General features: G+C 43.8%; 2 protein-coding genes across 3 annotated transcripts; both read left to right on the forward strand.

The window, feature by feature from the left end:
- The first annotated feature begins 10225 nt into the window (after positions 1 to 10225).
- Positions 10226 to 12507, forward strand: LOC146276690 (microsomal glutathione S-transferase 1-like). The gene is made up of 4 exons (XM_084701805.1): positions 10226 to 10315; positions 11364 to 11509; positions 11625 to 11719; positions 11794 to 12507. Exons 2-4 carry the CDS (start codon positions 11393 to 11395, stop codon positions 12035 to 12037), a joined length of 456 nt encoding a protein of 151 aa, XP_084557931.1. The 5' UTR covers positions 10226 to 10315; positions 11364 to 11392; the 3' UTR covers positions 12038 to 12507.
- A 105-nt stretch (positions 12508 to 12612) lies between these two features.
- On the forward strand, positions 12613 to 14510 carry LOC146276691 (microsomal glutathione S-transferase 1-like). Of its 2 annotated transcripts, none has more exons than XM_084701804.1 (4): positions 12613 to 12749; positions 13261 to 13411; positions 13503 to 13597; positions 13851 to 14510. In XM_084701804.1, the coding sequence occupies exons 2-4, from the start codon at positions 13286 to 13288 to the stop codon at positions 14095 to 14097; spliced, it is 468 nt and encodes a 155-aa protein (XP_084557930.1). In that variant the 5' UTR covers positions 12613 to 12749; positions 13261 to 13285; the 3' UTR covers positions 14098 to 14510. The 2 variants fall into 2 exon arrangements, with proteins under 2 accessions (XP_084557930.1, XP_084557929.1); XM_084701803.1 differs by lacking the exon at positions 12613 to 12749 and adding an exon at positions 13010 to 13028 and having other exon boundaries at positions 13851 to 14249.
- Positions 14511 to 15467: the final 957 nt, after the last annotated feature.

The raw sequence follows: 15467 nt of genomic DNA on the forward strand, positions 1-15467 counted from the left end.
TCAGCGTTGAACACATTGATTTGTCTCGAAAATTGTTCAGGGGAGGGAGACGCTGGCCTCATGCACTGATTTGACAAAGCGTGCTTAAAAGCCATTTGGCCTGGGCTGAAGGGGCCTATAAAGGGCAAAATAATCAAACATCACCAGATCTGGACTTGGGGAGAAATCGGGGGTAATATCAATGCGCCTGACTAGCTGATTCCATATTCAGGTGACATTATAGGGAGAAGATTACCTCCTCTACAAAGGGGTCAGGATAATCAACATCTCTCTTCAGTGGGCCAAAATACGTGTCCTGTGGAGCCACCCGACCATGCAAGTCTGCGCACCGACTATGGGAATCATACAAGTTTTATCACAGGCAGCTAGAGAAATCAACCACTGTCATCAAGTGGGACTGCTCAGAGATCCAAGCCCACCCTAATTCAAGGTTAGGACAGGTGATGCAGAGAGAGAATAATTGGCCCTCAGACGACAATGATATTAATGATACAATTAGGGCAGGCTTTTGGTGTCTTCTGTGGGAGAAACAGGTTGTGATAGGTGATACCCGGGGACTTCACTAGTGTCAGTCCAATCCTTCTGATGCCGGACTGATCCCCATAGAAGATCGAGGCGAGCATAGACTCATTTCCCATGGTGCACCTTCTCTTTGAGTGCTGACCTTGGCGCAGGGCTCCCTCGTGGCGAAGAAGAGATGGAATACATGTTTGAGAGATCAAAACGGACCAGGGATCACCTGTCTCCATAGACGTGGGACTGCAGAGAGTTCTAGAACTCTCTAACTCATTATACCTGTACATGTTGATTACTGCTGATCCAAAGCCACAGAATGTTAATTTCATTTGAAATCAAATGTAATAGCAGATAATTTCTTATCAATATGCCGACAAATAATTTTAAGGACTGGTAGTTCAAGAACTTCTACATTGCTATAATTCAGAGCAAACATGTTCCTGTATTTCTACGTTCTAAAAAATCCATAGGTTTCACCTGAGAGCAAGATACAGCCTAGTCATTTTTAATTTAATGAACTGTAGTTAGATGTTTATTCTTTCACTCGTGTGAAACTAATGCTCGGAGCCATGGGACGATCAAGATCTGATTCCCCACCTCAAAAAAACCTGCTTAAAACCTGCTCTGCATCCAAACTACACCGGGAAGAAAATTATATGAAGTTTTCGAATAAAGAAGGTATATTCAGTTATTTATTTATCCATCTGTGTGTGCAAACACAGTAGTCCTGCATTTCCTCCTGGACACACCGTAGCAATGTTCTCTGTGTGGGAAGCAACCAGAGGGGACGAAGACTGTGTTTCAGACCAACTGCTTTCAACCTCATCCACATTCCATTCTCCCCACTGGCAGGTATTGGGGTCTTTGCTGGGACCACTGCAGGGACAGACTTCAACCCAGCACTATGTTCTTGCTGTACAGGAGAGACCATTCCTTATCTATTTTGGATGATACAGACCCAACCTTAAGAAATACCCTCTGGCCCCAGTGAATGATTGAGGTACTGTACACAGGCCAGATAGGGAATCAGGGAAAGAGAGGGAGCGAGGAAAGGATGAAGAGAGAGAGTTGCAAGTTGCATAGTTTGAACTGTTCTGACCATCTGCCTTTAGGTATACCAGGCCTCACTGGGAGAGTCAACACACACACACACACATACTTCTTTTCAGCGAAAGAGCCAAACAAATCTGTTTGCGAGAGTGAAAGAATACATTCTTTGCTCTAGGACTAGCCCACCAACACTAGCCCAAAAAAAGAGCAAAAAAAGAAATAGCAAATACATTTTTTAGGGAGTAATATTTATTCGCTGCCCTGTAATGGGTCAATAGGATAACTACTTTTAAGGATGCCACAGGGACAAAGAAGGTACATTTGTTTCATGGCCTGTAATACAAATCTAAAGGAACATGAACAGAATAATTGTTCGCAATCGGAAATCTCAATGGAGTCATCAGAGCTCATCGGGAGCTTTTGAAGTGAAGGCTGACATTGGAGAAACTGAAGGGCAGGGAGGGAATAGAGGGCCAGTGAAGAAGGATGAAGTCTTCGTTCTCTTCGGAAATTATAAGTAGAGGTTTCAAACCTCCAAAGTTTCCAGAGAATAAATGGATGGTGAAGGGAAGAGGGCGCAGGGCATTCTTTTAGTATGGGAATACCTGATTTTCTGAGAACTTCGGAGATCATTAAACATAAAAAAAGTTATTCTTCTAGCGAACTGGGACACTGAAGGGGTCTACACTACAAGGATCCAGCACTAGACCTTGTCGTTTCCTTGAAAACAGGACCATCACAGGAGATGGTTTACGTGAGTTGGTTTCCCCCCCAATACAGACCTTGAGAATGAAACAAAAAACAACTCACTAGGCACACTGCAGCACATTATCTATGGTGCATTCGTTGTCAGGCGCTTTGATGCCTGCAGTCTCCCCCCAATAGCATATAACACATTATGTGTGATGCTGATTGCCTTGTTGTGGTCTGGATCCAGCGCTGACTCTCAGTGCATGCTGGGTAAAACGGTAGGGGAGGCTGATTAGGGTTGGATTGCCCTTAAGCTCCAGTTAGCCCTATCTCGCCTCCCCTTGGTTTTTCTCCTCTTCTAAATTGGTTGCATTGTGTAGCCAGGGTTACATTGTGTAGCTGGTCTAGGGTTCAATACAAGTCTTGATGCAATGACAAGCCAATCTCACACTCCCTCTTTAAAGTAATCCAAGTATATGCTGTGTGAAAACATATTCTAACCCTGTTAAACAACCTCAAGTTTTTTGGGGGGCAGTAACTGTCACATGAGCACAAAATGGCACACAGTGAAAAGAGACTAAGACAGTTAAAAATAATAACAACATTTTTTTACAAAAAACTTGAATATAAACATTTGAGACTCTTTTTTCCAGAGATATATCAGGAAATAACAAACTGGTAACAATTAAAATAATCCAATCCAGTGTGTGCATCTTTGGGGAATATAAAGAAAACTTTTTTTATCAATCAAGGCGATGACAGAATTGTCACAGGCTCTTTGATGTCGGCGGAGGGAAGCAGCCAGGGACCTCGATCGAGTAAATAAAACATGGCGCTTTACTTTGCCTGTGCCAGTTAATAGGGCAGCCCCGCTGATCAAAAGAACATTAGCTTTGATTAATCAATCAATGCCCCAGTGGCCCTCGTCCTGTCAATTGATCTCGCTGGCAGTCAGAGTGCTGCATAGAGGTCAGTGCTCGAGTGGGTCTCCTCAGCATGTGAAATGTTCTCCTGTATTCTTCACACTGCGCCGCCTCCGACTCAAATCCGCCCGCATCGATTTCTCTCTCATTTCTTTCTTTCCTCCTCTTTAAAATGCTCTTCCGTTCAAAGGTTATTCATTTAGAGAGAGGGAGTTGACTCATTCTGTAGTTCACCCACTGGTGTGGTGCTTTGATGACTGAACAATGGGCCCAGATGATTGAAAGCCCAAACATCGGATACATTTCAATAGATGAGTAATGTTGGTCCTCTTAATTGGAAGGAAGACAATAAACACGGCTGGCCTATGCAGACCCCCCCCTACAACTTCCCAATCCAAATATTGCAAATCACATTCAGCTCAAGAAGAAACTCAAATCTCTGGATACGTCTTGATCACTCTCTACCACGTCTCTTACAGTACTTTGAGTGACTCCTCAGAACATAGTGGGGGTGATGATTACCAAACAATCGCGCACATCCCATTGAAGTGCTCCATGGTTCCGTTTCAAAGAGTCGTAGTGTCTCTCCTCGCCCCTCTCGGTGGCATCATTGCTTTTCATGTGGCCTCGTTCTCTTGGCAAATGCAAATGAGCATAATTTCAAATGACAAACGAAAGTAAACTTTCTTTCCGAGTTGTGTGTGTGTCGAGTTCCCAGTGGGGGACAGGGAGCCGGAGAAATCCTGCTCTAATTCTGTCATTGTCAAAGTTTGACATAAGCGATTGTTCAGTCGCCTTTGTTGAGTGATACACTGCGTAACAGGGTCCCAATTCCTCCACGTTATTTTTTTTTAAGGAAAACTCAAGACATCTATTCCTTAAAGGGATGTTTGGTACTGCTTATGCTAAATATTATAACATTCCTGCAGTGATGTCTTTTGTTTTTGGCTTTTATCTTTCCTTATCCACAGGAGGGCTTTACCTTTGCCACTGCACCATGTAAAGGCATCTCGGAAATAATTTAAGTAGCCCTTTTTGAAAACCTAAGACAAGTCAAGAGAATTCAGATTCAAGATCAAAGAGTGTCACTTCACCGCCACTGGGGCGAGGACTGACTTTCTCCAGCTTTCTACTCCATGATCAAGTAGGCTGTTTTGTTAAAAGACCTGTCCTGGTTCTCAGTGATTTGCCCACAACACGGAACATGTCTGCATATTTACTGCCAGGTGCATGTGTGAACAGCAAATTAAGTGTCAAGTTGAATGATGTACTTCGATGGCGACCGCTACACAATGCCTCACATTATGTTGTGTCACACCGCCCAGCACTTTTATCACCATGAATAATGAAAATACTGTGTCAACAATGGTCATTTGTCCGCCTGTAACATTTCTGTAAATTGATGTGTGCTTGACTGGGGCTGGAGGCCAGCGGAGGAACATACATCACGGTGTTGCATTCCATATCACAGCCTTGCATATCATTTATGAGGTCACGCACTAACCAGGGGGAAAAAGTTTTTCTTTAGACTGTTTCGTCTCTCTTCTCCTTTTCTTCTTCTCCCTGACATAAATCTGGGGAGGAAAATTCTCAGAGAAGAACTTATTTAATTTCATCAGCACTCCTGACTGACAAGCATTATTACGGATAAAATTATCTTGGTAATTATCCTGCCCAAAGGAGATTGATATCCCTTTGTGAGCGTGGAAAGTGAAAGAGGGGAGGTCGAGAGAGAAAGAGAGAAGGAGAGAGAGAGAATGAGATAGAGAGAGAGAGAGGTAGGGATCTTGGGGCCGTGGGTACGTTTCAAAGGAAGGAGGGAAGAGCTTTGTTAAAATAGCGCCCTAATGAGGCTCCGCCCCCCTGCTGCGTGGGGGCCTCGACGGCCTGAGCACCCAGAGTGCACGCTTTTGTTCTCCCAAGCGTCGGCGATGGGGGAGTGTTGCCGAGGCTGCCGCCGCCGCTGTATACACCTTGGCCACTTACCGGGGCCCGCCGTCCGCAATTATCTCAATTTGCACAGGGAGCCTCGGTGGCGTCGACCCAGCTCCTCGAGATTACCGCCTTGTTTTCCGCACACGCTCACTCCCTACCTCCGACGACGCCGAAATAGTTTGATATTACGAGTTGGCGATACACGTGTGTGTATGTGCTGGAGAGGCGGTGGAATGTTCAATGGTCTTGTTTCCGGATGATGCTGTGGCGGGGGTAGGTATGGTGGAACGGAATGGTATCATCCAGTTTGTTGTTGTCAAGACGTGAGAGAGAGAGAGAGCACAAGACAATATGGATCTGCTGCTTAAAGTCCCCTTCACTCACCACCCAGAGAGCCCCAGCCTCTACGCCAGGCTCTTTCACCATTCACGCTGCCTCAAACCAAAGAAGAAAGGCCACATGGGGGAATGTCCTAATCCCATTCAACCTATCTATCCTCATCACAGATCTGATAGAGGACTAAAAGAACCCTGCCATGTACTGCACTGGGCAAAACTGTGTCGTCGTCAATCTATTTCAGAACGGCACCCAAACAAAAACAAACGCACAGTGGCAGTCAGGATGCTGCGTACGACATTACGTGCGCTCGTTACAGTGCGGACAGACTCATTGGCTAATGAGAGGCCGCCAGATTGCTAGGGAGAGATCATCCATAAGGATGTCCTTCTGGTCCCTTCTAAAACAGGCTCGGTTCTCACCATGTGACGAAGAGCCTCTAATGCTATGTGAGGCCTCCTTATTATTCTCTAAACTCCGCCGGCTGGCCAGATGAAGGGAGGAAGTAAAAGGCAGAGACGGAAAGGATGATGACACATCCCTAATCACTTAGAGCCGCGCGCGCACCTACGTGAGCGATTTAGCTTTCCTATTCACGTCCGCCATCAACCCCTTTTTTCCTTTCTCAAAAGGCTGCCCCGGCGAACGAGGGACGTTCAGGCTTATCAATGCGCATCCCTCGCTATCTATTACACGCGTGGAGCGTTTCAATTATGGCGGTGTTTCATAACAGGGGGGGGGGCACCGGGGGGGGCATTGGCAGCGAGCAGAGGCGTTTGGCTGCGATGATTGAGTCATTATATCTTCATCATGTTCACGTCTTTGTGGGGCTCGGTGTATGTCCTTGCGGTTAACTCACTAGCCGTGTCCGCCACTCACCAATCCCATACCGCAAATGCGTAGACAACGGCTCACCTTTACCGTGAATGGGTTATCAACTGCATCCTCTGACACAGGAATCAGAGGTTGGAAAATCCACCCATACTGAATCAATTCCCACTCGGTTTCAATTGACTACACCATGTATATGTGTATGTGTGTTGCTCTGAGGACCACGAACCAAAACGTGGACCCCCTGGTCCTTCAGAGAATTCCCCTTTCAAAAGGCCTCTGACCTTCAAACAGAGGATGACATTGCTTTTAAATGCTGTCAGATGTGAAGGACTTCAAGGAGAATATCCAGCCCGTTCCAGCACGGAGCCTCTCCTTCATGTTAGCTCACAATCCCCTTGCCTCCTACAAACCCAGACACACCGTGGTGCCATAACCTGTCTCTCTGTTTAGCCTCAGTGGTCAAACCCAAGGAGGCCGGTCCAGGCTAGGTCGAGGAACTACAGGGCTTTCAGAGGTCGGGTGATGTATTGGGGTATTGGTAGTTGGGAGACGAGACAAAGCCTTAAGCGGCTTGCCTAATGAGCAGCTGTGTGGCCCTCATTAAGAGAGCAGAGCAACCGCTGATCCTTAATGAGCTTCTTCATTAGGAGCCATTTGGAAGGGAAAGGTCCACGGGTAGCGTGTCTCAGGATCCCAAGGCTTGCCCTGCACACGCACAGGGGCCCGCCACCTCCATTAGGGGGAGGCCATTATGCACATAGTTAGCATGTACGTATGTGTGAGAGACAGCGAGGGAAGGTGGAGGGGGGGATAGACTACGGTGTGAGAGAGAGAGAGAGAGAGAGAGAGAGAGAGAGAGAGAGAGAGAGAGAGAGAGAGAGAGAGAGAGAGAGAGAGAGAGAGAGAGAGAGAAAGGGAGGGGTAGAGTAAGACTCTACCCCATCATTAATGAGATGTGTGTGCGTGTGTGTGTGAATGCCTGTGTGCCAGCGTATGCACATGTGACTCTTCACCACAAGCTTATGTGGGAGTGACCCTATCAGAGGAGGGTACTGCAGCAGTCGAGTGCACAGATAAGATGAGGTACACAGTTGCTAAAGCAATAACATGCACTGGATCCGTTGGTAGACAGATACTAGACTTCCCACACCCCTAATAAAAGCCAAAAAGGTCCTCCACGAATCATTGTTTCAATTTTTAAGTCCATGATGTTGCCAAGCCAAAGCAGAAGCATAATCAAACAAACATTTTCACTGATGCTGTGATGATACTTGTGAAAGATTGTGGCCACAAATTCAGGTATTGGTTGGTCATGATTATCCAGACCATAGCCCCTGACATAAATGGAATGGTTCTAGACCAGAGTTGGTCTACTCTACTTGGTGCCATTCTGGAACCAGTTTTCCGAGGCGGGACTTTTTTTTTTGCCGTTGGAATGCAGAGAACTGGTTTAAGATTGGGAACCAACTCCGAAACAGCCCCTCAAACTGCCTTCAAACTGCCTTGGGTTATGTTAGACAAAGAGATAAGACACTGGAAGGTGTTTTCTGTCAAACCAGCATGAGACTGGTGTCTATCTCACACCTACACCTCTGTGGGATCTTGATCAAACCAAACCCTATACGACAAGTTAATCACTCCATATCTAGGCTCTATTCCCTCCAGGTTTGTGTGGACACATTCACACTCATCAATTCTGCCAATCAGGGTCACCTTCCAGACCCTGATTGCACTGCGCCAAATTTACTGCGCCCCACTGTACCTACGCAATCCCGTGTACTCAGCATTTCACCAGCATTGATTGGCCAGCCGCCGAGCATGTGACAGCACTGAAACTAATGCGGACACCGTCGCTGATCAATAAAAAAATGTATGTGCCTGAAACCTAGGAGGCATTCCGTAATGAAATCAATACCCGTGCTTGGCTTTTGGCATTAAGATCATTGGCCGGCCTGTTATTTAGTCATTGTTGTCCTACAACCCAGTGTAAGCTGGCTACCATAAGAAATCAATGGCTCGGTGTCGCAGCCAGCATCCCAATTACTGGTGAGGATACTGGTGGGAGGATCAATGCAAGTGTTTGCCATTACAGGTCCTTGTGGGAAATCACACTACATATTTTTTTTTGAGGGCTTATCCAGACTCACCTGAAAAAAGCACGATCACTGTGATTCAGAAATGTTATACAGCCACCTGTGGTATTCAGGTGTTTTTTTGGGGGGAGAAAGAAACCTCTGGGAGGTTTGGATCTAAATATAGGTAGTTGGCTATGGCTTGAACTACAGAGTCTGATAAACATGGTGAATATGGTATGATGGCTTAGTGGGTGAGTTACTGTGATGGCTTAGTGGGTGAGTTACTGTGACACTACATCACAGTAAACATTTACACTGTGATGCTTTATCAAATGTGTGATATGGGTCTATCTTTACACAGAGATCACAAGGCGTCATTACATTTCTCTTGAGCCAACAGTGAAACTTCCTTTTAGCATATTTCTTCAACAGCCAACACTGTTTCTAGATTAATATCTAAGAAACCTTGACCGACATGAAGGTCAGTCCTAGGGGTCAGTACAGCACAGTCCCTATAGACGACCAAACTCCCCTTATTGACACAGAGGGAATAATAGTGAAGCAAAGACAAGTAGATGTCACCAGACTGCAAATAGATTTAGTTGGATTGAGAAAAAAAAGAAAAGAAGTCTTTCGGTTCTAAGCTTGTCGACTGTCGTTATCGTCGTGGTTGGAGATGTATCAGCATGTCATCTGGAGAACGAACCCTGAGGCAAAACAGAGACATTCCCAACATTCCTGCTTCTCACAGGCAGGCAGGCACCTCTCACTCCTCACCTTAACAAGACATATTCTACACTCCCAGAACTGTAAATACATTCCCACCTATCTGCCAGGTTTATTTGCGATTTCCTGGGGAGAGGGCTGGGTTGAAGTGTAGAAATAACGAGATTGGGCTCTTTAAAATCAGTTTTCCCACCTACCTCAGTATATCAAAGCACAGCAGACTGGCAAGATGTCACTCTTCACTCAAGCAGAGAAAAAGGTGTTGTCTGCACCTAGTAGGCATTGCAAAAGAGCAGAGACATGCCACGCGGTTGATTAGAGCGCTGTCACAGGTCTTTTTCAGAAGAGAATGGTTTCCACTTTGCCTAGCTGGAGTCTAGACAAACTAGACAAACAGACTGTACAATTGGTGTGGATGTAAAGGAAATGAGAGATTCTCTAAATGATAGCTCTTAGGCAATGTTATATTTGTATACTTATATTGGTTTTGGTATGAATCTAGTCTTGGCAACTGTTTTGTTGTTTTAAAAGGCCCTTCGCCCTTCCTGTTTCTTGACTTGCATTCACCTCAAGTATTTATACCTACAATATAAAAAGTACCTTAAATGCTTGTCATTTTCTGTATTGTTGTGTCAAGGCAGTAATCTTGTGTATCATGCTGATGCAGTATGAATTGAGATTTGTGAAGCTAGAGCAGGTGGCAAGGCAAACACTAAGGATCATGCCATGTGTATTGACTGTTTGTCATGGTGACTCAGCATTGGCTGAATGCTCTTTGGAATCAACCTGAGTCACAGTGATATCAAACAAGGAAAACAGTTTACCTTCAATAGTTTTTCTGGGGCATAGAGCAAAAACACACACTTGATCAGTTGTAAATACTGTACAAACAAGCTATATATGTATATATATATATATATATATATATATATATATATATATATATATATATATATATATATATATATATATATATATATATATATATATATATATATATATATATATATATATATATATATATATATATAATGTCTAAATATGCTATCAATATGCTATCACAACAGTATGAAGCAACTCAAAAAGGTGTAGTCACCGTCTCCAAAAGTTGCGCAATACGATTATGGCCTTAAACCAAGTGTCTCAGTGACACTTCTTCCTGTGTTAAACGTGAACAGTCTGCGACTCTGACTTCCTGCTGACATTTGAAATCAAGGATTCAAGCATTAGGTATGATTGTTTTTTTTATATATAAATTATATTTTTAGTTTCTCAACAAGTATGTCTATGAAGTGTGGGCGGGGCAAGACGTACAGTATCACCTTTGCAGTCGCGCAATACAAAACATGTTTATATTATTTTCTACAAGACAACAGTTACAGGCAATACATGTAATTTAATGTTTGTCTCACAGTGTTTTTAGATTGGCCCAGACCTTCTGCACGCGTTTGTATTGGTTTGCATAGGCTATTTGTAAATATCTAAATGTGGGTAATTTTAGCCCTAGAGAATGGGTATGTTAACATTAAATGTTAACAATTGTTGAATAGGCTACGGATTTTGTTTTATTTTTATTTTTATCGATTTAAGCTGGGGCTAGGCTATATTGTCTTGTTTGCTGTTTTTATTTTGAAAGCTATGTGTACTACCCATGATAGCACAACCCGACAGTCAATTGAAAGCACAGAAAGTGAAACGTTAAATGTATACCCCGAAGAGGCACACGGGTATCTGTTGTTATTCTGCAATAATAAGATGTGGTTGGTGTTAAATTCGTTTTCAAGTAACGGTTTACATACGTTTATTTAATGGAATTGGAGCTGCAGTCAGCTAGTGTTCGGCAATGGTCATGCTCTGACACTGAATTGTGTTGCTACTCTAGCTCTAACATATTTTGTCAGACACAACTGATGATTTAAGATGTATTGGAATTCCTAACTCGTTAAAAAACATCAAATATGTTAGAGCTAGATGCTACATTATTTGACCTCTGAATTCAGACGATTTTAGGGTTATTCAGACACAGTAACATAGCCCATGCACACGTAGCCTGACTACTGTATTGTATGATTGTATGATTAGTTCTCAAATGAACTGTTCATTTTAGCTTATGAATTTGTCAAAAGAAAGTTTTGGTTAGGCTCGTTCTTGTTCAATGAGAGTATAGGTTACAGTAAATTAAAATAATAATAATTCACTGTAGTCCTATGCATGTGAAAGAGCAAACTCCAAGGAAGGAAGGGGAAACTCGTTCATAAGCCCTATTTTTGTCCTTCAGGTTAAAGAGACCAAGAAGAGTGAGCAGTCATGGCACATCTAATTGACAATGAGGTCTTCCTTGCCTTCTCCACTTACGCCACCATAGTGATCCTGAAGATGATGCTAATGGCTCCAATGACAGGCTTCTTTCGTTTTAAAAACAAGGTATACTTTGGACTTAAACCAAAATGTTGCTACTTAAATGTATTGCTGCAAATTATACTCATATATACGAAACTGGCATCATATTGGGCTGTTTTCTTTCACATCTTCCGCAAAGGCATTTTCAAACCAGGAGGACCTTTGGTTGGCTAAGAATCCAGAGGAGAAGAAGAAGATGTTGCGGCCCGACGATCAGGTGGAGCGTGTTCGGAGGTAGGCCTACACCGTAAAACAGACCATGTGACCAGTTGGAATTTCATGTCACCTTAACATGCCTCTCTATCCAGATGCCACCAGAATGACCTGGAGAACATCATTCCCTTCATCGTGATTGGCTTGCTCTATGCCCTGACTGGGCCAGACCTGGCCACCGCTGTGCTCCACTTCCGGGTCTTCGTGGTCTCCAGGATCTGCCACACGGTGTCCTATGTGCTGGTTCTGCCCCAGCCCAGCAGAGCTCTGTCCTGGATCACGGGCATGCTCGCCACCTTCTCTATGGCCTACAAGGTCCTCAGCCCCCTCCATCTTTAAAGGCCACATTTTGTCTTTGGGATGACACCTGTGCACACACACCCTTCCTAACATGACTAAGACACACAAGCTTCATTTACAGTACATCAAATGAAAGTATATTAATTCAAATTCTCATTCAAAAAAAGATGTAATTTTGTACTAAGCAACAAAGTTATGTGACGTTACAGCAGAGTTAAAGATACAATAGGTATGATTTTTTCAGATATTATTTTTTATTAAGCATATTATATTTAGCTTATTATTTTAAACAGCCCGCTACATTCCAGACAAGTATGTCCCAGCAATCCTGTTCCAGCCAATCGCATTTGGCTAGGGTGACTCCTTATCTTATTTTGTGAAACCACTGACAGTTAATCTCGAGCTGGATGAACACGCTAAACGGGAACTGGGGGCGCTGTTTCTCATACTGAATTTATGTTCTACTATTACCTTGTGCAGCTCTAAATAAACATAGACGTTCAATATTATTTTTGTGTAGAGTCATTTTTCAATATATCGAGACCCGCAGCACTACAGTGTGATTACAGTACACATTTAAAAAGTTGGCAGGATTTGGCAGCATTACAGTCTCACCAGCAGGCTGCGTAAGTAAAATGTGGGGAAAACCTAGAACATCCGAGATTTATGTGTACCTTGGACAGAATCGCCCACAGTAGCACTTCCGGGTAGTTTTGTACTTTTAACTGTTCTACGAGGACGTGTAGAGAAGGTAAGCTTATAATTGCTCAACTTTTGCAATCAAGTGTAACTAGCAGGTATTTTCTACGCATTGTATCATGGGCGACAACAATTGGCCCTGCACTGAACGTTCTGAACGTACCGCCTACCCTTCTTCTTTTACGGAGTTGCCTAAAATCATATTCCGCAATTGGCATTAAATCGTCAATTAAAACTTTGTTAACGAATAACTTTAATTCCGGATACGTACATAGGAATGATCAATGGTTGTAGTTAATGTTGCGTTTCCTTACAGGTTATCAAAACTTTGGTAATCCTGCAACTACTCTACAAAGACAAGCCATAGGAGTCACTTTTTGATTTATTGATGTCCTGTAACGATAAAGCTTTTCACTGCATCTTCACTCCAACCAATAATTTCTTAATAGCAATTTGTATTAGCCTAGAACCTACACCACACAAAGAGGAATGTTCAGATTACAAACCCTAACACCCTACTTTTTCAGTCACATTGCATGTTGCTTTTTCTCCCTGCTCTTTAGTCTGCAGCATAATTACAGAGAAAAGATGGCTGAGCTGACCCACATGATTGACAGCGAGGTCTTCTTGACCTTCTCTACCTACGCCACCATCGTCACCCTGAAGATGATGCTTCTGTCTCTTCTGACCTCCTACTTCCGCCTGACTAAAAAGGTTCCACCACCAAAGGCTTTCAACATGGACGCTGAGGTCTACGTGGCTGTCAGCTAAAAATCTCTCCTTGTCTCAAACCGACTCCCTGCAGGTGTTTGCAAACATGGAGGACACCAGTTTGGCCCACTCCACCGAGGACAAGAAGAAGATGATCCGTGTGGATCCGGACGTGGAGCGTGTACGGAGGTACGGGACCCAGTAAAAGCTAATGATGACTAATAGAACACGTCTCTGGCCGTAGTACATTACCAACGCAGAGTCATATCACTGATGCCATCTTAATGATGATAAATGACTTAACTAGCAGCATTCTGCCTCATTCGCTTTCTCTTCAACAGTCAGAGTACTTGCTTAAGGATAGTAAGTAGCGAGGTACTTGCAGATGTCATATCAACAGTGTTATGTGTTTTTGTCTCTCTTCATCTCTCTCCATCTCCAGATGCCACCAGAATGACCTGGAGAACATCGTTCCCTTCATCGTGATTGGCTTGCTCTATGCCCTGACTGGGCCGGACCTGGCCACCGCTGTGCTCCACTTCCGGGTCTTCGTGGTCTCCAGGATCTGCCACACGGTGTCCTATGTGCTGGCTCTGCCCCAGCCTAGCAGAGCTCTGTCCTGGGTCACGGGCATGCTCGCCACCTTCTCTATGGCCTACAGGGTCCTCAGCACTGCACTCTTCCTCTAGAGACACCAGTCCTGTGATGGGATGGAGCCTACAAAGGCCTCTTCCTTCTTGTGACCCAACTGAATGTGCTTTTAGAAGTTGCATGCTTTTCAGGATTTCAAAAGTTTGAGGGCATTAGAACCTGCATCAAAACCAGACCTGTAAAGTTCAATCATGTGAAATACCTTGTTTTGTACTTCTCCAGACTAGAACTTTTATTGTGCTTTTTTAAACATTCATTTACAAAAACTTGTAAACTTGGAGGCAGATACCCCTGGCCAACCATGGATATCGTTTTTTATTCAAAATGAAAATATAATAGAAGTTGATACATAAAGTTAACTTTTCTCAATGTTAGTGTGTGAGGCAAATGTGTGCTCAGCCAACGGAAAGATAACAAAATATATGAAAAATTAAAACCCCTGGCAACAGCATTCATGTGGTTCCACTATCTAACCTTAGTGTATGTTTAATAATACACAAGCCTAACAATGAGGGATTTTAATATTACAAATGGTATTGATTCATTTATTGGTGAACTAAAAAGTAAACTATTTGCTCCCTTATGTCTGCAGGAGAACTGACAGACACACACACACACACACTTGAGTATTGCTTTTCTCCCAATGCTGTTGTTCTCCCTCCTAGGGCAGCCAGAAGTTGTAATCATCCATGTCAAGGGCACCGGGAGCCAAGACCCCCCTGAAGTCCCCCCTGAACCTCCTAATAAAGTTACTTTCAGTGGTCCTTAATCCCTGAAGTATTTATTTTTCCCACTAGAGGGAGACATTTTAAAAGTCAACTGATGGTGTGTGCTCATTAGTAGTTATTTAAGTACCAGGTGCGGATCATAAAAGTGCCTCAGCTCCGGCAATTAACTTCATTAGCTTGGCTAAAACATTCTCCAGCACAGCCACCATAGAGCTTTTATTTCATTTCCTACCGACGCCCGGTGAAGAAAACATTGCACTGAAAGTCAAAAGTATTTATGCCTAAACAATCTTAATGTAAAAACCGAGACATGCCACCTGAATCCAGGCAAAAAAAAACATATGTTTAGCGATCCTTCCTAACGCCTTACAAAATACACCGTAGCAGTCTCCTTTGCCTTTCGCTCATGTAAGTCTAAACAGTGGCTACAATTCTCAGTGTACAAACGTGCACCTGCCAGATGGTGCTATGATGAATGCTCACTGCCACGAATATGAAGGTGACTGGCGTCAACACAGCTTCACTCCGCCCCAAAGTACTCCAACCCATGGGCGGGCACCGTAAGTGGTGGAGGGACCTTACCATGAAGGCTATGCTGGCTGCTGGCGGGCTCTTTGCATGCGTTCCTGTATAAGCAGGAGTTTTATGGAAGCTCATTTGTTCTGGGCCCTTGCCCCTCC

The sequence above is a fragment of the Hypomesus nipponensis genome, chromosome 7 (assembly GCF_054491055.1).
Source record: "Hypomesus nipponensis isolate SF chromosome 7, ASM5449105v1, whole genome shotgun sequence".
NCBI lineage: Eukaryota > Metazoa > Chordata > Actinopteri > Osmeriformes > Osmeridae > Hypomesus > Hypomesus nipponensis.